This window comes from Hipposideros armiger, unplaced genomic scaffold (genome assembly GCF_001890085.2).
Source record: "Hipposideros armiger isolate ML-2016 unplaced genomic scaffold, ASM189008v1 scaffold_266, whole genome shotgun sequence".
NCBI classification, from domain to species: domain Eukaryota; kingdom Metazoa; phylum Chordata; class Mammalia; order Chiroptera; family Hipposideridae; genus Hipposideros; species Hipposideros armiger.
The window spans coordinates 2411281-2435703 of NW_017731616.1; the positions used below are offsets into that span (position 1 = coordinate 2411281).

Below are 24423 nucleotides of genomic sequence, written 5' to 3' on the forward strand. Positions count from 1 at the left end.
TATATATATATATATATATATATATATATATATATATATATATATATATATATATATATATATATATATATATGGGGGAGGTTGTAAAGCCTAACATGGGGCATTAATCTGATGGTTGACTGGGTTTTCAGTTTCAGAGAGAAGCAGGCCTTCTCTCTGAGAGGAATTCGACATAGGCGTGGGTGCAAGGTTTGGATAAAAGCAGAAGCAAGCTTGAATGCCTCTCTTGACCAGGTGGAGCAGGGAGGGGGAGGAGGATCCTTGACTAAAGAGGGGAGGAAAGGACAAAACGCCTCAGCAACCTAGCCAGGCTACCAGGCTGGTTTGCTGATGGTGGTCAGGGGGCGGTGGAAGGGTATGGACATTCCCTGTTGATCACTGACCTTGGAAAGCAGATCCTTCCCTCTCCAGACAGAAGAGAGACAATGCTTCTGTCAGTGGACGCCTGGAGAGTCACCTGGTGGGGAGGGGGGGGAAGGGGATCCTTATAAGGCCATTGGAGCTTCCGTGACCAGACGAGCTGCCCTCAGGTAGCCTGGTCATGGGAGACTGACCATAGGGCCTTCCAGACCAAAACAACTCACCAGTGCCTGTGAAACCACGGCCACATCCAGCCACACAGTTGGAATTTCAAGCATGGCACTATTTTTATTTATTTATTTTTTTAAAGATTTTATTGGGGAATTAGGGAAGGGAACATTGTGTTTTTCCAGGACCCATTAGCTCCAAGTCAAGTTGTCCTTCAGTCTTAGTTGTGGAGGGCACAGCTCAGCTCCAAGTCCAGTCGCTGCTTTCAATCCAGTTAGGGGGTGGGCAGGTGGGGAGGCATAGCCCACCATCCCATGAGGGAGTCGAACTAGCAACCTTGTTGTCAGGAGCACGTGCTCTCACCAGCTGAGCCATCCAACCGCCTGGTGGTAGCTCAGCTGCAGCTCAGCTTGGGCGCAGCTCACTGACAACCCTGTTGCTCAGAGCTCGTGCTCTAACTAACTGAGCCAATTATGGCACTATTAATTTAAGGTGCCACACCAGTCAGGTTCCATTGCTAGCTTTAGACTGAGGTTGGGGTGACTGTATTATTTGTCTTCCAAACTGGGGCATTTTTGAGAGTGAAAGGGGGCCCAGAACAACAGGCATGAACCAGGACTGTCCTGGGGGAAGGCCTGGATGCGTGGTCAGCCTAGCGAAGGGCTGGAGGCTTTAACCACTTTGTGGATAGTTTGATGACCAAAATGTCTCAGTATAATGTGGCCTTTGTGTGGAAGGGCCTAAACCTCCCAAAAGGAGAGAAGGCGTGACCCGGGGGCCTCTCCTGAGATGCCTGTCCACAGAATGGAGTTCTCTGACTTGGGGATCTTGTTATCTGTATACCCTTAAGTGTAAGGCAAGATTTATTTTCACCCCCAAATTATTTCACCTATGCCAGCCTTTATAAAATCGTTCTCCTATAAGAACTGCCCTCTTGATTACTTTATTTTGAACAACAAAGTTCTCTTCGTTTTAAACATATTAGCCTAAAAGGAATTCAATCAATTTTAATTGTGGACGCTGATAGAGGTTAAATTTGGTTTTAAAATATTTAAAATAAAATAAATTTAGTTTTAAAGAAGTGAGTTAAATTTCTTTGCCTCCCTTTAGTAATAATTCTTCAGGATTTGACATCCTAAATTGCAAGCCTTCGATGATAAAGAGATGTGATAACAGTTGGGAGAAAGACATTCATCTTCAAACTGCAGGGGACCTAGGCTGTGATGAAAATCTGATTTCTTCAAGAAATGATTGGATTTTGAGTTGTGGTTCCAAATGATACTGTAGGTGTGCTTCCCTCCAGGCTCCTCAGGGCTCCATCATGGCTGGGACATTACAGGCAGAAAGCAGATGGGATCTGGCTTATGACCTTAATAAGGGAAGTAGCCACAATCATGCAGGAACTGGGGAAGATGGGGCAGAATCTGTGTCACCAGCACCACCACCCTGGGGATCGTCAGTACGACAGGACTGGGAATGAGGCCTGGATCTGGAAGTGAAGGTCAATTGCAGGACTACGGACACCCCATGACACCATCACCTGCCATTGCTGTACAGAGTATAGGCACTGGCATTTAATACTTTGGCCAAAAACAATAAACCATGACACTTCTTTGGTGGGGAGAGGGATGGGTATATTGACATGTGCATGTTTTACAAGGCTTAAAATCATTTACAACTCACAAATAAAGACGGATTCATACAGAAATAGGCAAGGCAGTGATGACATTATTAAAAAAAAAAAACAACAGCTAGGGAAATCTAGGGCTTGTAGTTGGAATGCCAGCACCCTAAGAATTCAGCCTTCCTCCTCTAGCATTTGAAGAGTGAGTGGTTTGCAGTCTAAAAGCTTCCCACCCACTGAGCCTTCAGCAGGCTGCACCCAGGACTCCTTTCAGAATTCCTGCTCAGGGGGAGACCCAGCCAGAAATGGGCCTTTTTAGACAACAGCCAAACAAGAGAACCAAGGATTATCAGGCATGTGATGAGCTGGCAGCATAAAAGGGGATGGCTGAAGTAAACCAACAGAAAAACTGTTAGATAAGCCAGGAACAGAAAGAGAACTGGGGGAGGGGGGGGGCGAAGTTCTAGGTAAAATACTCAGAATTTTGAGAACATATTAAATCCACAAAAGAAGAACAGGATGCATTATGTAAAAGGCACGATCAGAACAAAAAGCTTTTGGAGATTATAAGTGCTGAAATTTAGAAGTTTATGGAATTTAAATTTTCTTTAAAGTTAAAATAGAATTACTAGAAAATAAGTTGAAAAGTCTCAGAACCACAGAGAGGGAAGGAAAATGAGAGAGAAGTTAGGTTAATCCAGGAGTTCCAACAGAAAATGGAATGAATGAGTGAAGCGATTGATTCATGCTGAGGGTTTCCTGGAAGTTCATATTCTAAGCCTACAGACTCTGTAAGTGCACAGCCAGTAAAGAAAGACTCGCACACAGATACTCCCGTCCTGCTGTTCAGAACACCTAGGGTGAAGTGGAGAGCCTCAAAGTCTCCCTCAAAGAAATGAAAATTGGACTTTGATCAGAATTTTTGTTGGCAACGCTGAACATCCGAGTTCTGAAGAGAATGTTTTTCAACCTAGAGTCCTATTTCCAAACTATCAGGCAAGGGTGACAGTGGAATAATGACATGTTTGCATATTGCAGGGACTCAGTTTACCTATCATGTACTGTTCCTTCATTATTTAAGAGAATAATTCAAATAAGAGAAAACGTGGGATCCCAGGTCACAGCAGATCAGCCCAGGAGGCCAGGAAGGGCAGACCTAGGATGGCCCTGTACAGCAGGCCTGGAGGAGCCAAGTGTGCCGCAGCAGGAGGTCCAGGGGCTCTGAGGAGGAAACCTGTAGCAAAGAGATTCTGATTCGATACAAAGTGTGATTGGGAGCTTAGAAAAGATTGAGGCTAGAACAAAGGCAACAACATAAGGGGGAAAAAAAAAGGGCAATGAGAAATGCCACAAAAAGCATAAGTCGTCCAAATGTGACGTACACCAAGCTGATCGACTGGTAAGAAAAGTCTGTGTGACCTTGATGCTAGGAACCGTTTCCTTTGAAGCTTAAGGACTTCTGATACTGGTCCCAGATAAGAGGATCATTTCTATGCACTTCGGTTGAGCACTGAATGATACCTGGTCACATAAAAGAACAGATGACTGAATTGTGGTTACAAGACAAAATATAAGTGGGAATGGCTCTGAATAATAGTGTAAAAGTACAGCGAATGGAGGAAACCAAGAGGAAACTTTGCGAGTGCTGATAGCGTCATCTCACCAACTGAGGACTGGAGAGATTATATCGGAAGAAGTTGATGAATAGAAGTTAAAATGCATTATTTAAAACTTAAAGGGCGTGGCAAGTTAGTAAACATAGGAGAGAAAGTGGCAAGTAGTTTAAGTTCTTCCCTTTTCATATTGTGGGGGTCAACAGTTACTGTCCAAAGCTGATAAATCAATATATAAACATAGAAGCATAGTATCTTCTATGTTGTAGAGAAGTAAATTGTAGAGAAGTAAATTCAGAAATTAAAAAGAATTTTACCCAGAGAGTGAGGCTTGGGATGAGTTTGAAATCGGTAGCTTTCCACCCTAAGTTCTTTCTGATTTCTTGCCATTTGTATTTATTACTTGAACAAAAATTAAAAATTGAGTTTGAAGATGGGTTAAAGGTAGAGAGGGCACAGTTGAAATGGTAATGCCACCTTCTAATTTTTTAAGACCTAATTTGGACAAACTAAGAAGGCTGTGTTTTAAATTAAGCAATAATAGTGTTCTTGTATTAATGAAGCAATATTTCATATTTCCTGAGACAGAGTTGCGTAGCCAGAGGCAGAATCTTTAATCCTTGAGGAAATGAATTATTGCCAAAAACAATGAAGAAAAGCTGCTATTATCCTCAGAGTTTGAAAAGTGCCCCAGTGTGCTTGAAGTAGGTTATGCAGAAGTGTATGAACTCTAATTAGGGGAGAACTTGACTATGTGGAAATAGGAGTGTGGCTTACTTGGAGAAGTTTGAAATAACCTCGTGGTTAATAGGTGGGTCCTGAATGTTGGTGCCAAGAATTCTGATCGAGCCTCCAAAGACCTGAATTTATATCATATCCTCAGTTACTGCCTTATTTGGGTAGTTAGCCTTCGACAGTATATTTTACTATTTCAAATTTTATTTCTCATCTTTAAAGATGATGTGGTTTTGCAAGTTTCGAGTTTGTCTTATATTCTAAACATGGGTTTCCAATACATGTGTTGGAATCCCTAGGTAGTTTTCATGTCAGCTCTGATTCAAACCAGTGGAGATGATTGTCCGCTGGTTCCATGGAAAGGAATTTGGGAAGTAATTTTTCCTGTTCCTTTTGGTGTCTAAAACCATCTCAGTTCAAACCCAGATCCTTCCTTAATGCAGTTTTTCTTTTGACCCAATACGGGAATAGGCTTCTTAGACCCTGTTTTCTGTTAATTTCCATCACTTCCTTTGGAGGCCATAACTTATATCCTTTAATTCCTGTCACTCCGAATGTGAGTTATTACTGTAGCTCTGAATTCCTCCATACATACTGGGTTGGCCAGTAATCAGAGCAGCTGCTGTTGCTGCTGCTTAAGAGAAAATGAACTGAATAGCTTTTCAGCTGCTGCCCAGGTCCTAGGAGTTGCTGTGGGTATCCTGGTTGTGCCCAGAGAGTGCCTGCTGCCTACACGGAACCCAGCATCAAAGGGAACTGGGGGCAAACGGAAGGAAGCGGGATTTGAGCAGAAACGGGGGGGTGGGGTGGGGGGGGTGTTTGGAATGGCCTGAGGGATCCCCAGATGCAGCCTGTCTGTCCGAGAGCTGCACCCTCTCTGCTAGCTCTGGAACTGGCTGTGTTCTGAATGGCTCAGACCAATGCCCAGGTCCTAAAGGACTTAGATTAGGAAGTACATGGGTTGCACCAGGGACTGGACACAGCTCTATTTTTGATTATTTGTCCCTGCCAGATGGTAGCCTCAGCTAATGGACTGTGCCTCTGATTAAGGCTGGTTCTAAGCAGAGTTAAGAGTTTGCTTAGTTCCTGAACTGGAGAGGGCAGGCAGCTTTACCTTGAGGATGAAGACATCTGCCAGTTGAGTTTGGTTGGGATAACTGTGTTCTCTCTTCAAGGTGCTGCCTTACCTTTTCTGTTGATTTTATCCGACTTAATTCCACCCCCTTCAATCATTGTTTTCTTGTATGTGTGGTCCCAGGGAGACACTCCTCCCCCCATTAGTTTGTTCTTCCTCCTTTGGCTGATGGGGGCCTGAGGCTGCAGGACACCCCTGCTTTTCTCCATCCCAGGTGGGACAGATTCCAAGGTGGGCTCACTGTGCCAAGTGGCCAGGGACCTGGGAGGAAGGATGATGTTGGAGTACGTGCAGGCAAAGCCCAGGGGAGGCAAGGTGACAGCTAACATTCTCTGCAGAGGTGCATTCATTTTGTTGAGTTTTCTTTTTCCATGTGGTGTCCCCTCCTCACCCCCTTCTGGCTGCTCCCATCCTTTTGTGTGGTCTGCTTTCATCTGCAGCAGCCACAAGTAAAATGGGTACACTTCTTGAACTTCAAGAGTTTGGCATTTTTAGCACATGTGAAGTTTTGTTGCCAGAGCCCCTATAAGCAGCCAGCAAAGTAGAGTTAAGTGCCTGCTCGTTGTCACACATGTTAAAGGCCCCCTGGAGCCACCGAGAGTAAAGGGGACCATGGTAAGGGGACCAAGTGGAAGATGGAGGGAGAAACCCTACCACGCAGCCAGTAGAAAAGGAGCTGGAGGAAGTGCCCACTCTGTAAGTGGAACACTTTCCACAGCGTTTTAAACAACACGATACGCGGAAGCACCTGTCCACCGCAGGGCGCAACAGGCAGCGGAAGCGTGGCCCAGCGCCAACCCTGTCTTGTATGATTCCCACTCCTCCTTTTCTTCTGGTTCTTTCCCTCTCAGCTTTGCACTTGCTGTGCCCCTCACCCGGCCCCCTCCAGCGCCGCTGCCATCTCTACCTGACACCCTTCCTGGAAGGCAGGTTCTGGCACTGCACTGTGGTTTGCCCCCGCTGCGGTTTCATCATCAGCTTATGGATCTGCCCCCCCCCCCAGGGACGGTTTGGCAGGGACAGGGAGGAGGAGTCCTTATTCATCCTAGGAGGCTCTTGAATGTTTGTGGTATGAATAAGTGAAGGAATGAGCCAGTACAGTCAAGAGGAAATAGCAGGCCCCATACCTGCCTTAGGTAGCTTCCAGCCTGCTTGGGTGTGGCTGAGGAGAGGAAGTGGTCAGAAAAGACACACAGTAATAACCTTGGAACTCTGGGCTGCTCCTTATAGCCTTCCCGTTGGCCTCGGTTACCTTTACAGGAAATCTCTTCCCAATCTTCACCCCACCCAACTGCAATCGTGCTTTTTGACTCTGCCTTCCCTCAACCTCGCCAAATTTAGTCTTATGTACAGAGCAGTTCTTGTTTCAGTGTTTTATTTGTGTAGGTTTTGCCCTTTTAGCTAGGTGGCAAGTGCCTTAAAACCCTAAGTTCTATTTCCTAGGAAGCATTTTAAAAGAATGGAGAAAATATTGCTCCAAAGTAACTTTTGTCTTGGCTGCCGTCTAGTTGTGAGATCTTAGGGCAGAGCAATTACCTTCCTTCCAAAGGCCTCTGTTTTCCCATCTGTAAAATTAGAGGGCTGGACGCTCCGCCCGTGCTCACACCCTGCGATTCTGTGCTTCTGACCCCAGCACCTTGCTTATCCCTCTCAGTACCTGGGATTGGGCTCCATCCCCGCATCTGTCAGGTAATTGAACTTGTTCACCCATCGTTTAGGCCAGATCACCTCTCAGCTCTTTGCTAGAGTTCCTGGGATCAGGGACATTAGTGGAATAGGCATGGGGTGGCCCAATGTGTCCCGTGGCCTTGCCCCTGCCTCTGCCAAGAAGTTCTAGGCACCAAGGGCCCCGCCTCGGTCCTGCTCAGTCTCAGTTCCAGTTCTGTACCTTTGTGTGTGCTGTTTAGTCCTTTCAGATGTAGGATGGATTGTGCTGCCATCCAGGGGTCTGGGAGGAAGGCTGGTGCTAGGGACTTGTGTTCCCACACAGGCCAAACCTCAGTCTGCAAGACCTTGCTTCACTGGTTCTCCCAGGGCGGAGTCTGGCTCCCCTCTCTGTTTTGCAAGTACATTTTCTTCCTGTTGCACCCATTGCATTGCATTGGTTTAAAAAAAAATACATTAAACCCTTTATTGGGATCACAGCAGAGGCAGAGGTGGTAGGGACTGTTTGGTTTGTGGATTTTTTGTTTTTGTTTTGTTTTGCTTCTGCATTTGAGATTTGTGGAATTCTTAAAGGCTAAGCATGGCCTGCTTTCTGTTTGGGGGCTTGTTGTTTGTTTATATCGTGTTCACAGCCCCTTTCCCCAGCTCCAGCCTTGTTTCTATGTGTCCAATGTGTTTTTTCTTTGTTTCTTTTCCTATTTGTTCCATCAGTCAGCCAGACCCCAAAGACTGTAAAACTGATGGTGAGTAAAGAGCATTAGCAAATGGAACCCAGCAGAAAGGTAGTGGGTTGCCAGAGATCCCTCCTGGTTGTGGAGCAATGAGATTTTAAGGATTATGGGTTTGGGTTAGGGGCCCCTCTTAAAGGAGATAAGAAGAACACTGGGATGGGAGGAAAGAAGGAATTTATGATGCCTAGTATATAAGCAGCACTACCCAGACCCTCCCTGAATCCCTGCTGCAAGACTGATTGGATGGTGGGGGGCGCGGGTGGGGGGTGTTGGAGATGCTAAGAGTGCCAGGAAGTAAGAATTGATGGGGAAAGAGGCCACGGCTGCTAAAGAGAGCAATTGAATTTAGTTTTATCTTGGGCAAAGATTAGGTTCTAAATCAGTATTGTTAAAAGATAAGCTGAGGCATATTAAAAGTTTTGAGTTTATTTTAGCAAAAATTGACTGAAATCTGGCAGCCCCCAAACGGAAATGGTTAGGAGGGTTCCACCAACAGGAGCCAGGGGAAAGATTTATACAAACAAAACAAGGAAACAAAGGAAATTATTATTCAAGCTATAGCTTAAAGCCTAGTTGGCTGCTTGAGATTGGTTATGTTTAAGGTTTGATTTTGTAACCTTGAGATACTTACAGGCTTAGATTTTGTGCTTATGCAGGTCACCGCAGCATTAGAGCGCCTTCAATCTAATGGCCTCCTTGTTTACCTAATTTAACAATGTACTCCTATGAGCTGAAAGTCTAGGGTAGAGTCAAAATTATTTTTGAAAAATACTCAGGAAGCCACAGTATTATAATAGAAATTGCTTGTTAAGTTTACGTGACCATTTTTCTCCTCTAGTGTGGGACTGTTGGTTTTGTCAGTTGAGTTCCTTGGCTTAGGTGGAGGGGTTATGTTCTATGAAAAGTATGTCTTTTGTTTTGTTTTTTTTTTTTACTTTAAATTTTTATTGGGGAACAGCTATGGTCATTGGTTACACATTGCTTTCATGCCACAATGGCATAGTTGACGCTTTTAGGGAGGGCACAGCTCACAGTGGCCCATGCAGGGATTGAACTGGCAACCTTGGTGTTATCAGCACGACACTCTTAACCAACTGAGCTAACCGGTCACCCCTAGAATCATACTCGAGAGAGCTACTGATGCAAGAGATGGGCATATTTTTCACCTACTTTCAACAACCCCTCTCTCTCCTTATATTCCACTTGCATAGTGTGTGTGTGTGTGTGTGTGTGTGTGTGTGTGATGAGCCAGTCACAGGACTCTACCTTTGCCGCCTCTCACCTCCTAAGGTGGCAGAGAATTAGTAGACTCCTTGACAAAGAATAATCCCAGTATCTCTTGATTCTACTAAGATGTTAAATGCATTTTAAACTCACATCTCCAAATTCTCTGTTTTGTCTACAGGTTGCTCGTGGGGGCCCCTCGGGCAGTGGCCCTTCCACGGCAGAGGGCCAACAGAACAGGGGGCTTGTACAGCTGCGACATCACCTCCCGGGGCCCTTGTACACGGATTGAATTTGACAACGATGGTATGTTTTTTTGTACTCACTTAGTATTCACTTAGCCAGCTCGCTTGCACCCAGCTTGTCCTCTCCATGAGGAAGGAAAGGGGGTACAAGCATTTATTCTTGAAGACAGGACAGGGCCTCTTTTCATTGCATCAGCCTTGACTGTTTCTCGTTTCCCCTGAAAACATTTACTTTCTAAATCACTTTGGGATGCACGGTGTTGCTGTCTCTCCTAACCCTGGTTTCTAAACTGATGTGGTGTATTGATGCTGCCACCTAGTGATGTGCTGAGGTTCTGCAGGATGCTGTTGAAAATGCAGAGCAGCGAAGAAAATTGAATGTGCGTATCTTATACATAGATACGCATAGTACAAAAGTTCTCACTTGCTGTTAAAATATTTGGGAGAAAGATGATTTTAAATGTCAAATCTCTCTGAAATGAGAGCTGACCAACATGGATAAATTTTGCCCTGCTGTCTCAGATAGAGGCTTTTTATGTGAGGACTCTCTATGTTGGGTAGAGCGATTTTGTATACTGAGAAGCTCCCACCAAACCTAAGCTGACATACTTGCCCTAAGTAGATTTGCAGACCCATGTTTATGTTCTTCTCTTGCTTTTTTATCTTTTAGAAGTAACTTTTTTCACTGATTAGAAAATAACACGTTAATTGTAGGAAACTTAGAAACGACATCGACCTATAAAGAAAAACCCCAAAACCCACTGGTAATCTAGACATAATCACTCTTTACTTAACATTTTGGCATTTGCTTTCTGTCTACTTCAAGATGTTTAATTTTTGTAATGATTTAAGATTGAAAAATCGTGCCTGCCTTGCTTCTCATGGAAGAAGGCAAATATTGGGATATAAGTAGATTCCAACTGATACTGAAATGAGCACAGGGTGGTATTTGTGGTTTCTCTTTTTGGGGGAAGAGGGAGTAAAAATAAATATATCCCTTTCCAGTGATAGAAAGATAGAAAGTGAATCTGAGGTCTTGTCTCCCCAGCCCCATTCCCAGTAAAGAATAGTTCATGCTGTTACGTAACAAATTTGGGAGTACAGGCTACCCCCCCCCTGGAGACCCTGCAGGTTCACTTCCAGATTACTGCAATGAAGTGACTATTCCAATAAAGCGAGTCGCACACATTTTTTGGTTTTCCAGTGTATATAAACGTTATGTTGATACTGTACCATAGTCTGTTAAGTGTGCAATAGCATTATGTCTAAAAAAAGCAATGTACATACCTTACTTGAAAAAATACTTTATTGCTAAAAAATTCTAACCATCATCTGAGCCTGGCGGGGAAAACAGGCAGGGCTGCCACAAACCTTAAAAAAAACCCACAGTATCTGTGAAGTGCAATAAAGAAAAGCACGGTAAAACTGGGCATGCCTGTGTGTAGAGAAGTACCCACTTTTTGATAGTTGGGATGGTAGTTGGAGTTTAGATTTTTACATTGTTGCTTTAAGGTCACATGTTAGAGAGTTACCCTTTAGTCTCACAATTTTCATATACCTCTCTGTACTCAGGGCTCTGGGTGTCAGAGAGGGTGCAGGGCCACCAGGTAGAACTATGTCTTTTTGTGTAAAGACTTTTATGAAAGATTCTCACCAACAACCACTTACCCATTTTTTTAAGATGGGAAATCATTTTCCTGGATTGAGGAACTGAATTTACTAAGTAGCTAGACTTCGCAGTTAAGGCAATTTAGAAACCGTCTCCTGTGTTTTTGTTCATCGATGAGTTCATTGCCTGTTTCAGTCACTCTGAAGTCCTAACGGTGCGTGTGTAACCTGTGATGCTTTCCACAGCTGACCCTTCCTCGGAAAGCAAGGAAGATCAATGGATGGGGGTCACCGTCCAGAGCCAAGGCCCCGGAGGCAAAGTTGTGGTAAGCGTAGTTTTCTACTTGTTCATCCCACAGGGTCTGAGTGCCTGTTGTGTGCTGGCAGCGGGCCGACAGCACTGAATACAACAGGCAGGGGCCCTGCCAGCGCGGACTGGACATTCCAGCAAACCACCTGCGTTAAAGCAGGAATTGATGTCAAGAAGACATCGAAGCATTATTTTTCCTATGATTCCTGATATACTTTGAAACAGCCATACAACCTGCTTTTGTTTAGAACCTTGAGATTCAAAGAACTTATTTTAAAAAACCTTTATTGACTATCCCCCAAATTCTAGATCTTAAAAAAAACAAACGAGGGGTGGCCAGTTGGCTCAGGTGGTTAGAGCGCAGTGCTCATCACACCGAGGTAGCCAGTTCGATCCCCACAAGGGCCGCTGAGCTGCGCCCTGCACTAGATTGAAATAACTACTTGACTTGGAGCTGATGGGTCCTGGAAAAATATACTGTTCCCCAATGAAAAAAAAAAATTTTTTTTTAATATGGGAATGGTCATGGAAAGTAAGATCAGATCATTTTAAACTCTCATTATTTATTCTGAGCTGCTTCAAAGAGAAGTGGTAGGGAAGATGAGAGGGTTTGTTAGGTGGATTATGCTAGATGGCCTTGAAAGTGCCCCCCAGCCTGGAGTATGATGATCTTCCTGTGCCTCTTTCAAAATCTGGTTGCTGTAATAAATGTATATAGAATTTTGAGAAACATGAGAATTTTACTGAATATCGAATTTTGATATTTAAGGGCTGCATTATGGGAGATTGACTTGGATATTGTAAAGTATTTTCAGCCTGTGTTATATGGAGTGTAGCCATGAGTACTCCGTAAAACTATAGAGATTATTTCATCTCTCCCAGCAGTGTAGTTCTCTCTGCCTTATAGAATAAACTTAATCTCAGAATTTAGAGTATACATTGGGATTTAGGATTATAAGGAAATAGTGTGGGTGAAAATAAAATGTTTTTGTTTTAGCTGTGTTTGCCTGATCCCTATGAAAATATGTCCATTTCTCTCTCTGGAACATATTTTCACAAATATAGTGTGTGAAGATTTATAGAGCCACTAAAAGCCAGTTAAGAAAAAGAAATAAGATTTTTCCATTGTTTATGTGACAGGTAAATTTCCAAATAAATGGCCTGTGGGTTACAGGTTGGCATTTGATACTTGGATTGGAGCATTATTCCAAGAATATGATATGAGAATATGATATGATAGAAGTCCTAGTTTCTATACATTAGATACTAGCTTCCTTCGTGCCACTTTGGGGAGGATTTGCTGGTTTCCATCCAATCCCAGGATGAGGGCACATTTAGCATCCTCTTTATTATTGTCTATTTTATCAATTTGTAATAAAAAAACAAGGTTTGTAGACATGAACGGGCTACTTTTATTCCATCTGTTTGCAGACATGCGCTCATCGATATGAAAAAAGGCAACATGTTAATACAAAGCAGGAATCCCGAGACATCTTTGGAAGGTGTTACGTCCTGAGTCAGGATCTCGAGATTAAGGATGATATGGACGGAGGAGACTGGAGTTTTTGTGATGGCCGATTGAGAGGCCATGAAAAGTTTGGTTCTTGCCAGCAAGGTGTAGCAGCCACTTTTACTAAAGACTTTCATTACATTGTGTTTGGAGCCCCGGGCACTTACAACTGGAAAGGTATGACGTGTGTATTTAGAGAAACAGCGATGAGAATGACTACATAATTTCTGTTCACCACGATTTGTTTAGTACATCTTAAGTGAAAACAAAATGTGTTATAAGTTACTTGTATATTTATAGAAGTAGGCTAGGATATTAAACATCTCTAAATTATGATTTTTAAACACAAATAATGGTAGAAATGTATGTTTTAAGAGATGTTTTTTCCCTTCTACAAGCAATGTACATTAGTAGAAGTAGTTCGCTTTTTTTCTGTAAGACTGTAATAATTCACATTAGTAGTTCTTGATGTTTTATATTTTCCTGTTTTGTGAAGCTGAAAGTTTTAAGGTAGTGATCTGAAAACTGAGCAGAATTCAGGGCTGTCTGTCATGTACAAATAACAGTGTGTTAGCACAGACATTTCTTTCATTATATAATATCTTAAAAGACCATGTTTTTGCAAACAGAGTTAGAAGCGTAGATGACAAGTAAGGGAATTTCGAGATGATAATTTCAGCTAAGTTGCGGAGAAGTTTAATGGTATCGTTTAAATATTGTGATATAGGAAAAAGGACACATTGGGAGGGAGGGAGAACGGCCCACAATTTTTTGACTGGATGAGCCTGGTCAGCTCCTGTAATAAAAGTTTAACTTCTTTGAAGAAATTAAGCAGGTGTAGAAAGCCACTATGTTATAAAGGACAATTAACCTAAGTCTAATCCATAATGCAGAGAAATGCATCTGATTTGGAAGTTAGACTTTTTTGGAGAAATTTAGTAAAATACCAGTAAATCCTATATTAAAACATTTTCACTAGTCAGGAAAATCTTAGGAAAAGTTTTCCTTCTCCATTCAATAATTTTCAAGTTTTCATTCCTAGTAGAAATGGTCCTTGAGAACACCTGCTTCTATATGTCATCCATAGTAACCTCGGGGACTAAATATCCGTTGGCCTCCCCACTCCCAATCGAATTGTTCACATTACTGTATTTGTCCGGCTATTTTGACCTAATTAAAATAACACATTGAATTTAGAAATAGTTTTATTTTAGCAAGAATAGATGCCATCCATGGGAAAACAAAACAATAAAAACAGCCACCAATTATGTATGCTTTAATTTATGGGAAACATGTCTTATCTGCTTTATAAATCTTGAATTAAAAAGTTACCATTTTTAAAAAGTCATGTAATGGGGTTAGTATATGAAATCTTTCAAATGAAAAATTTTAAACGATGAAATCTTGGTGAAAGTGAAGAACGGATCAAAATATCAATTTCATTTTTACACTACAGTAAAGAAGGTAAATTGATTTTGGATTGCAGGAAATGTAAAGTATCATATATCAGGTTCATATAATTTCTTAAAAATTGTTTTCTGTAGGTTTAGTTAACTATGTAAACGTTCCGTTTTCCATCTAGTTTCATGGCATTGTAAAGATAATTCATGAAAATGCATGGGGCTTTTTAAAATTTTTTTTATTGCTAAAACAAATTTCTTTGTTGTAAAAATTTACATGAACATGATTTTTTTACTTTAATAACCTCTAAAGTCACCTCTTTTTTCTGTCTTTTTTTCCTTGAAACTTTTCTTGCTCTACTTAGTGATAACATGAGAAATGTTTATTTGGGACCATCTATTTTATTTTGTTTCATCTTCATTTTTGTTTTGTTTTGTTTTTTTTACCATTTCATTCCTTTAGGGATTGTTCGCGTAGAGCAAAAGAATAACAGTTTTTTTGACATGAACATCTTTGAAGATGGGCCTTATGAAGTTGGTGGAGAGACTAACCATGATGAAAGTCTAGTTCCTGTTCCTGCTAACAGTTATTTAGGTAGGAACGAGAGTAGGTGGCATGCCTACTCTTTCAGACACCTCTGTGTGAAGCTGCCCTCACAGGACTTTCGACTTCTAGGCTGAGGATAGGCCAGGTGGAGCCACCGGCCGGTGGCTGCATTTGCTGGAATTTGATTTAGGCCTTGGTGATCCGGAGTTAATCTGATGCTTAGAATCCTTCCCTTCTCACCTGAGCTCCCTCAAATGGGGAGGAACCCTAAAATCTTCTTTCCTCTGCACGGGAATCTGTTTCCTGAGCTAATGTCGGCCTCTGTAACCTGAAATAGGCTGTTACTGCAGCCCGGGGGGGGGGGGGGGGGGGGGGGGGGGATGATGCATGGATGTTAGTAGTAAGCTGAGTGCCTTTCGTCTCCCTTCAGTGCCTCTTTCTAGAGATACTCTGAAGAGCTACATTTATGAACTTACTCTTAAGTGGCAGGTCAAGACCTCCAGGCCCTTCCTCTGTGATTGCCTTTCTCCCTGGGTTGGCCCTGCGTTTGGACTGGGGCCCTCATGTCATAGGGCCCCTGGCAGGTTGGCACAGGGGCTTTCCAGCTGAGGCTGAGCAGGATGCTAAAGCAGATTTGAGGACACCCAGATTATGTCTAAGTGCCCCATTCCTTAACTCCTGAGGCTTGTTTGCATGACTAATGGGTGTCCTAAATTATTCATGTGCATTATGGTAATTACACAAAGGCTTTTAAAAGCTTTAATTCTTGGTATGAGTTGACATAAAGAATAATTACTGTGCATTTCTTGGAAAAAATGTAAAAAAATCTCCTAAACTCAAAGAGTAACCTATTTTTTTTAGAAAAGTATGCTAGAGATATTACTGGAACAATGGAAGGTAAAAAAGGAAAAAATAGATATAGCTATAAGAATTCTAAATGATGTGTTAGTAAACATTCTTTTAAAATTATTTTAATTGTATAGATACATATGAACAGTACTGTTACTTAAAAAATATTTTTCAGACACTCCCCCTACTCCTTAAATTCAAAACTTGGTTTGAAGGCATAGAAGAGAAAAAAGTTATACTTGTCATTTGTTAAGCACCTACTATGTGCTATGTTATGTACCATACTTACTGCTTTACAAGTCTTATTTGATCTTCCCAACAATATTATAAAGTCTCTTTTTTGCTGGGTGTGTGAATGTTGTTAGTGGCTTTGCAGGCCAGGAAGGGCACACGGGGCCAAGAAGTTTTCAGTCTCAATTACTAAGTATGTTTTTTTCAAGGTAAAATCCTTTTCAAGGTAAATATTATCAACAAACCAATATTTTATTGGACTGTATTAACAGATAATCTCTCTTTAAATGTGTTGTTTAGGGATCAATTTATGATGAGAAATATTTATTTTCTATGGCTCGCGACAAGAAACCAGCCCTTTGGTCTTTAAATAGATGCCCATTGTTTTTATAAACTTAGTTGCTATTGGAACAGTTGACTATTAAACACATGTGCTATTTTTAGAATGGATTTCCTCAAAAGTGGATGCCTGGAAAAACAAGTACAGTTTGTAGTGTTACATTGTAGTTGTCCATGTGGTGGTTTGTGCATCTGTCATTTCAAAAAATCAGTGGGAGGCCGGCCGAGTGGCTCAGTTGGTTAAGAGCTCGCTCAAGAGTTTGAGCTCTGAGCAACAGCGGTTCGAGTCCAGCCCGAGCTGAGCAGCCGCTGAGCTGCCAATAGGTAGCAGGATGGCTCAGCTAAAAAAAAAAAAATCAGTGGGCTTTAGGCATCAAATGAGCTGCGTGAGGTTTGGAAAGCTGGCAGAGAGTGGTTTGCCGGACACAGTGGTGGCTTCATCAGTCAGAATGGTGGCTGCCCAGCCTCTTCCTAAGCTGAATTGCTTTTTCTCCCATCTCTTTCCGTTCCGCACACGTGTACAGGCCTGCTGTTTTTGACCAGCGTCTCCTACACAGATCCCGATCAGTTTGTTTATAAAACACAGCCTCCCAGGGAGCAGCCCGGCACATCCCCTGATGTGATGATGAATAGCTACCTAGGTTTGTGACCTTGGAGATGACAAATAAATTGTCTTGGTCATGGTCATTTAAAAATTTTTTTGATCCATACAGAGCATAAATCTTTTCATTTTCTATTTCATTTCAAGTGAAGCACACATAAAAAGCATGCCACGGTGGAGGCTCTGCTGCCTGACGGTTTTCAGAGCTGGATTCGATTATATCGCCCCATTCTAAACATGTGGCTCATCCTATTTTTCGACTCACTTCACAATTTGAGAACTGCAACAGTACTGGTGAAACTTTTCATTTAAGTAAAACCCAATAAAAATGGGTGAGCTTATACTATGCTGTATCTGCTTTGCCTTTATATAGAAATATGTGCTTAATTTGAATGGTCTTGATGTGGGCATTTATATTTGCTTCCCACCAACTCTTTGTATTTGTACTCTGACATCCTACCAGATGCTTTATAATTAGGTATTCTAACATTTTCTGCCCTCCTCACAAGTATGTAATTGATAGAGAAGACGACTTGCTCACCTCTGTTGTTTATATAGGTTCTCAAATACTGTATCTCATCAGTCATGGTTTTGTTTGCATGTTTGTGTCTGAGAATGAAGTTGGTCCAAAATAATGAATTGCTGTCAGGGGTATATCAAAGATGTTGACATTTGTTCTTGCCTGATAACCAAGGAGATTGAGGAATATGGAAGTTATGAATCATTGTAGTATAGCAGAGCCCTACAACATGCACTGAGTTATGCTACGTCAGATTGTATCTGTGTATGTGATGTAACTTTTCCACGATAATGCAGTATCTAGCTTGATCTCCTTTTATATTAAAAAAGGGGGTTTAGACTAATTCTTACAATGAATGCATGCTTCACGATTCAAGTTACGCAGATGCTAAATAGCATAGATCCTTTTCTTTAAGTCTTAATATATTTTCATAGGAAGCAGTGAACTAGCCTACTATATTGTACTTGTGTCATTTCTCTATTTAACTCTGTAACTTATATCATAAATATGGTAGTTGGTAGGGGGATCAGAAGGAGATGGGTAGGACAAGAAGGAAAACAAGGTAGTGACGGAGTTACCAGTGTCTACCACCTCCTGAAAAACAGTGTTGATGTGAACTATAATTTGTTTTTCTAGGCTTTTCTTTGGACTCAGGGAAAGGGATTATTTCTAAAGATGACATCACGTTTGTATCTGGCGCTCCAAGAGCCAATCACAGTGGAGCTGTGGTTTTGTTCAAAAGAGACATGAAGACTGCACATGGTCTTCTCCCTGAGCATATATTTGACGGGGAGGGTCTGGCTTCTTCATTTGGCTATGATGTGGCCGTGGTGGACCTTAACAAAGATGGGTAAGCGTGTCTTAGGTTATTTTACATTTGTAAAGGAATCATTGCTTCTTTGGCTTCTGTAGGTCTTGAGAAGAGCCATTCTTTGAAGGTAATTGATTCCTAGAGAATACTTTTGCTGCCAAAATTTTACCATCCTATCATGACTTCATCACTTATATTTTGGCAGCAGACATTCATTACCTTCCCTGGGATGTAGGAGTACAAGTTTTTCAGTTTTTACTCATGTCTTGGGGTCTTGGGTGCTTGAGAATTAAAATTTGGGGGGGAACATTGAACTCAAAAAATGATACCTACATGGTTCCGTTCTGTGGTTTCTTAAGGGGATGTTGGAATATCCGTAATGTCCTGTTGAAAGTAGGGATTGTGACAAACTCAGTACATAGGCATAGGTCTGTGGCCCGTGATGCCAGTCTGGGTCTGGGGTGGAAGGTGGTGGGGAGTGGAATCTTTCCTGGGAGTCTCTCTGTGCTGTAGATCTAACTTGGGGAACTGGCTTCAAGTTCTTACCGTCCATATTTTTCTTTGGGCATTTATTACAAGCTACCTTGGTTTTTAACAAATGTTTTAATTGATGACCTACAAATTCCAGAAATGAGGCCCTTTCTGTCATAGCTGTTTGTGTCCTTAGTCCCTGGGCTGTTGGTATTTTCCCCAAGCTTGCTATTTTAGCCAATGGTTCACAGCTCTTCCCTTTGTTATGTTTTTAGGTGGCAAGATATAGTTATTGGAGCCCCACAGTATTTTGATAGAGATGGAGAAGTTGGAGGTGCAGTGTATGTCTACATTAACCAGCAAGGCAGATGGAATAATGTCAAGCCAATTCGTCTTAACGGAACCAAAGATTCTATGTTTGGCATTGCAGTAAAAAATATTGGTGATATTAATCAAGATGGCTACCCAGGTAGATAATAGATTGTGAAATGGTTATGGTTTCTGGTTATTTGATTGATGAGTGCTTATGACATCTTATTTTAAAACATTGTATTGAAATGTTTTTAAACTGTAATGTTTGTTAAAATGTGATGTTGTCAACAGATATTGCAGTTGGAGCTCCCTATGATGATATGGGAAAGGTTTTTATCTATCATGGATCCGCAAATGGGATAAATACCAAACCAACACAGGTAATCAAATAACACAGGTTTCTACAATAGAGGACTCAGCTTTTTGCCTTATAATAGAATATTTAAGTTTAAGTGAATTTTCACACTAATCATGATTTATTTACACATCTACAAAAGTATGAATTTTATGTATTAAAAAATGTATTATTAGAAGATAGCTTGGACATAGATATAAATGCAATGACTTGCTTGTTTTGAGTGTAAAATTTCTTTGTTAAGTTAGAAATCAAAGTAGTCCAAAGGAAAAGACTATTCTATTGTGACAGCAGAAATAGATGGAAATGTGACATATATCTTTTAATAGCATATTAAATAGTGATAAACAGATGATTGTAATTGCATGGAGAATTCAGACACCAAAAATTTAAAAAAAAATTGCTTTTGAGAAAAATAAGACATTTGGGGGCAGGTAGAGAGGTTTGGTTTGAAATACCCTGATTGACTTAATATGTAGTAAACAAACTCATCAAAAAGTGATTCTTTTATCCTTTGAGATACAGTGTAAATCAGGTGACTTTTTTGAAATGCATGAAGTGTTGGATCATATGCATACTTATTTATAGTTTAATATAATTTATAAGTGAACTCTTAAACTTCAGTTCAAACGAAACTTGTGTGTCTTTTTCAAAGCATGGATAAGAAGCTCATTTTGGTGGCCCAGTGTTCATTCTCATGACCTGTTCCTTTCAGGTTCTCGAGGGTAATTCACGTTTTTTTGGATATTCAATTGCTGGAAATATGGACCTTGATAGAAATTCCTACCCTGATGTTGCCGTTGGTTCCCTGTCAGATTCAGTAACGATTTTCAGGTGTGTTATCTCTGACTTTAGTTAAACATGTTCAATAATCGAGTTACACTAAAATTTTGACCTTGGGAATTGAAATTTGTGATGCCTATACTTCAAAGACAAAAGCTTGCATGAATTTTAAAGACTTTTCTTTTGTGAGGAGCGTAACAATGTAATCAAAGCCTATTTTATAAAATCTTGTGAATTCTGAGCTAATTGAGAAAAAGATAGGTCAGAATTGATGAAAATGTTTACTTCATAAGCATATTTTAAAACCTTCATCTTGCTAGAAACCAAAACATGTAGAAAATTTGACAGTACAAAGAATATAGGGAAATAAAAATACCCTATATTTCACCATCCATTATTCAACTCCAAAATTTCATGTTTTTTTAGGCTTTTATTTTCTGTGACTGTACATGTATGTCTAAAAAAATTGAGATCATAATGTACATATTGTTTTGCAACCTGCTTCTGTCAGTTTGTAATGCCTAGTGGACTTTTTTCACGTAAGAGAGTTTATAATGCACAGTGGGCTTTTACTTGTCCGTCGTTGAGTACTTTTCTGAAATGAAGTTAATGGCTGTCTGTGAAGCATCACGTGGCTGGATCGTAGTTTATTAACAGCTGCCACTCTGTCATCGGACATTTATGTTGCCCCCCAGGTTTGTTTTTTCCCGTGATACAGAAAGCTGTGGCAAACATCCTTGTTTTTGTTCATGTCCTGGATTATTTCTTTATGATAAATTCCTAGAAGTGAGTTGCTGAGTTGAAGGGATTCTGTGTTTTAGACTTTTGATTCAAGTTCAGCGACATGACCTCCGAAAAGGCTGCAGTGGTGTACCCATCAGCTGTGTTTGAGTCTGCTTTTTCCAGTGATTTCATCACTGCTGGAAATCACCATTACAAATTGTTTATTTATCTTTTTTTAAATTTTATTTTAAAAGCACATTCTTGTAAAAATGTTAATACAGGTTTGCAGTTCCCTGATATTCCCATCTTCTACATACAAATCAATGGTTTAATAGTTTTGAGTACCTCTCGACTTCCAGGCTGTCATCAAAAGGCCACACTATAACTGCTGTTCTCTAATCTCCAGTTCTTAAAAATCTAATCTCTTTCAGTTATCGCTCCTTGTTAGTATAGATATGTCGGTCTTACTCTTTTTAACAATGCAGTATCATTCCATACTATGCATGCAAAGAGTCTTTAGTGAAAGGATTTTTAGATAGTCTCTGACTTGACTTCCTGCATCAAAATCTGGTAACCGGGCCGGCCGAGTGGCTCAGTTGGTTAAGAGCATGAGCTCTGAGCAACAGGGTCGCCAGTTCAATTCCCATGTGGGCCAGTGAGCTGTGCCTGAGCTGAGCTGCCACTGAGCGGCCAACAGGTGGCAGGATGGCTCAGCTGGTGAGAGCACATGCTCCTAACAACAAGCTTGCTGGTTCAACTGTGCACAGGATGGTGGGCGAGCCCACCCGCAACTAAGATTGAACATGGCACCTTGCACTAAGCTGCCCTGAGCTGCCAAAGGGCAGCTGAATGGCTGAGTGGTTAGAACTTGTGCTCTTAGCAACAAGACTTTCGGTTTGACTCCCGCATGGGATGGTGGGCTGCGCCCACTTGCAACTATGATTGAACACTGCACCTTGAGCTCAGTGGCCCTGAGCTGCCCATGGGCGGCTGGATGGCAACTGGACTTGGAGCTGAGGTAGTTGTGCCCTCCACAACTAAGATTGAAGGACAACAACTTGGCTGCTCTCCTTCACCAACTCCCGAACACTGTTCCCCTTCCCCGATTCCCCAACACTGTTCCCCTTCCCCATTCCCCAATAAAAAAATCTTTAAAAAAAAATAGTGGAAAGGGAAAAATACAATATTGAAGACAGAGCTCTAGCAAACATTCAGTTAAGGGAAAACACCAAGGCATTTAGAAAAAAAAAAAAAGATTCAAGTTTTTGCTTTCAGAGATATTGTGGGGGTAGAAAAGTTGTAGTCTGTGCCAGCTGAGTGGCTCAGTTGGTTAAGAGCTCGCTCAAGAGTGCGAGCTCTGAAAAACAGTGGTTCAATTCCCGGCCCAAGCTTGAGCTGCCACTGAGCTGCCAACAGGTGGCAGGGTGGCTCAGCTTAAAAAAAAAAAATAGTTGTCAATTCTGGAAGCCGGAGGACAGAGACTTAAGATTGGGGGGACTGGGGGTGGGAGATTCTGAAGGAGGATAAGGAAGGGCAGATGTTTATATGATGGAAAGCTTTAAGTTCAGGATCACCTGCATTACTAAAATTCATGTGTATGTAGAAACCTTGATAGTGAGCATCCCAGGTGTTAGATGTATGTTGGCGTAACGATTTTGGAGGGTATTTTGGCAAGATTACGCATAATTAAAAATGCACATATTATTTGACTCAGATTCTGCTGCTAGGAATTTATCCTATAGATAATTTTGAATGTGTACTTAAGATCCATGTACAAGGCTGTTCGTTAGAGCCGAAAGCCTGAAAACAACATAAATGTCTACTGATTAGGGACTGGGTAAATAAATGATGTTACATTGGTACAGTGCAATACGACCAGCTGTGAAAAACAAGGAACTAGATTTATGTGTATACATATGGGAAGACCCCCGATATGTTAAGGAGTGAGAAAAAGCAACAATAAGCATTCAAATCTCCCATTTAAAATAAGTATATAAGCATATACATGTTTTCATATTTAATTTTAGACATTTTTAACAGAAACACATAGACGATGATGTGTGTCTAGAAGGACACACAGGCTTCTTGGGGGTTTGTGGGGGACAGAGACACAATGTTTGCTTGAAAACTCTGGAAATTTTACATATTGCACATATGACTCTTTCAATTACAAAACTAATAAAACTATAAAACATTTTATAATTTTAAATAAATTTTATTTAAAAATTTTAAATAAATATTGTATAATCAGGTTTTCAGTTATATCTGTTAACAGCTATGTTCTTTAGCAATAGGCAAAAAAAATTACATGTGGGAACATTTTGTGTGTTCCTGTGGTTTTTAAGGTATAGTAGTAGGCAGCCGAGGACGTTCTCTGTATAGGATTTCATCCTACATTCAGGGTAGTAAAAGGCTGAGCTGCGTTTTCATTCCTTTGTCTCCAGATCCCGGCCTGTGATTAATATTCAGAAAACCGTCACAGTAACACCTAACAGAATTGATCTCCACCAGAAAACGGTCTGCGGGGCGCCTAGTGGGATATGGTGAGAGTTCCCGCTGTGTCTGTGTCATCCCCCTCGGTTTTCCGCTTCTGCTGTGTGATGCCCCTATTTGGCCTGAGGAGCCACAGGGAAGAGGAGGAAATGGGCACAGGATAGAGGAGTCTGTTGAGTGGATATATAACAATTTACTCATCAGTGGGCAGTGGGGGGATCAGAGAGGTGGGGAACATGTTGGGGTTTTTTTCCTACTGCAATAATGCATCTTAAGAAATGTGTGTTTGATTTTATACAGCCTCAATGTTAAGGCCTGCTTTGAATATACTGCCAAGCCCGCCGGTTACAATCCTTCGATAGGTAAGTCCCTAGTTCCTTTAAAAATTACCTGTTTTCTGTCTGCCAGGTTGAAAGTTCTGCACAAAGAACAGAAAAATAAAACTGTAATGGCCAAAATGGGTCCATACATTCTTGCCTAAGGAGTTAAGTAGATCCGTTGTCTTCTCTTTAATCAGGAAGGTGAGGTACATGAGGGAAAAACTCTCCATTTGGTCCCCATTTGAATTTTCCAGAGCAGATGGTTCAGGACAGAATGTCTTGGAAAAGTACTCATTTGCTACCACAACTGTTTCCTCCACTTCTGTCTTTGAAAAGCAGCGTGGAAAAGTGGTTTTGTGGTTGTGAGGTGGTGGGTGGTGATGACAGAAGAGAGACGGCAGGAGCCGGAGTATTGCACAGAATAATTGCCAGTTTATACTCTCTGCTCCCCAGGCCCCTCCAAAGAGGCCTCTGTGGCCCAGAACACCCAAGCTGTGTTTCCAAGTGCAGGCCCCTGGGGGGCTGTGAAGGCTGGCCTCGACGTTTCAGAGACTTGGTCTCTGCCGCTGGTTCTAGCTTTGATGGGGACGGACCGGCCAGCACAGTGCAACTCCCTTAACATTCGAGTTTTTAGTTTCCCATTAGTTTAAAAAAAAAAAAAAGGCCTCTAGTAGGAATTACTGTCTAATATTGTGGAGATCAAATGGGATAATGTGATGAAAGCAGTTTGTCATTTAGTG

The 24423-nt window shown here is 41.4% G+C and overlaps 1 protein-coding gene across 2 annotated transcripts in view; it reads left to right on the forward strand.

Annotated features, from left to right (window-relative positions):
* Nucleotides 1-24423, forward strand: part of ITGA6 (integrin subunit alpha 6) — a 72149-nt gene that overhangs the window by 22246 nt on the left and 25480 nt on the right. For both annotated transcript variants that reach the window (XM_019656801.1, XM_019656800.1), the window contains exons 2-11: nucleotides 9437-9561; nucleotides 11355-11434; nucleotides 12850-13105; nucleotides 14792-14923; nucleotides 18052-18265; nucleotides 18973-19166; nucleotides 19301-19389; nucleotides 20080-20198; nucleotides 23315-23413; nucleotides 23664-23725. In XM_019656801.1, the coding sequence (XP_019512346.1) occupies nucleotides 9437-9561; nucleotides 11355-11434; nucleotides 12850-13105; nucleotides 14792-14923; nucleotides 18052-18265; nucleotides 18973-19166; nucleotides 19301-19389; nucleotides 20080-20198; nucleotides 23315-23413; nucleotides 23664-23725 (1370 nt within the window). The remainder of the gene's footprint in view (nucleotides 1-9436; nucleotides 9562-11354; nucleotides 11435-12849; nucleotides 13106-14791; nucleotides 14924-18051; nucleotides 18266-18972; nucleotides 19167-19300; nucleotides 19390-20079; nucleotides 20199-23314; nucleotides 23414-23663; nucleotides 23726-24423) is intronic.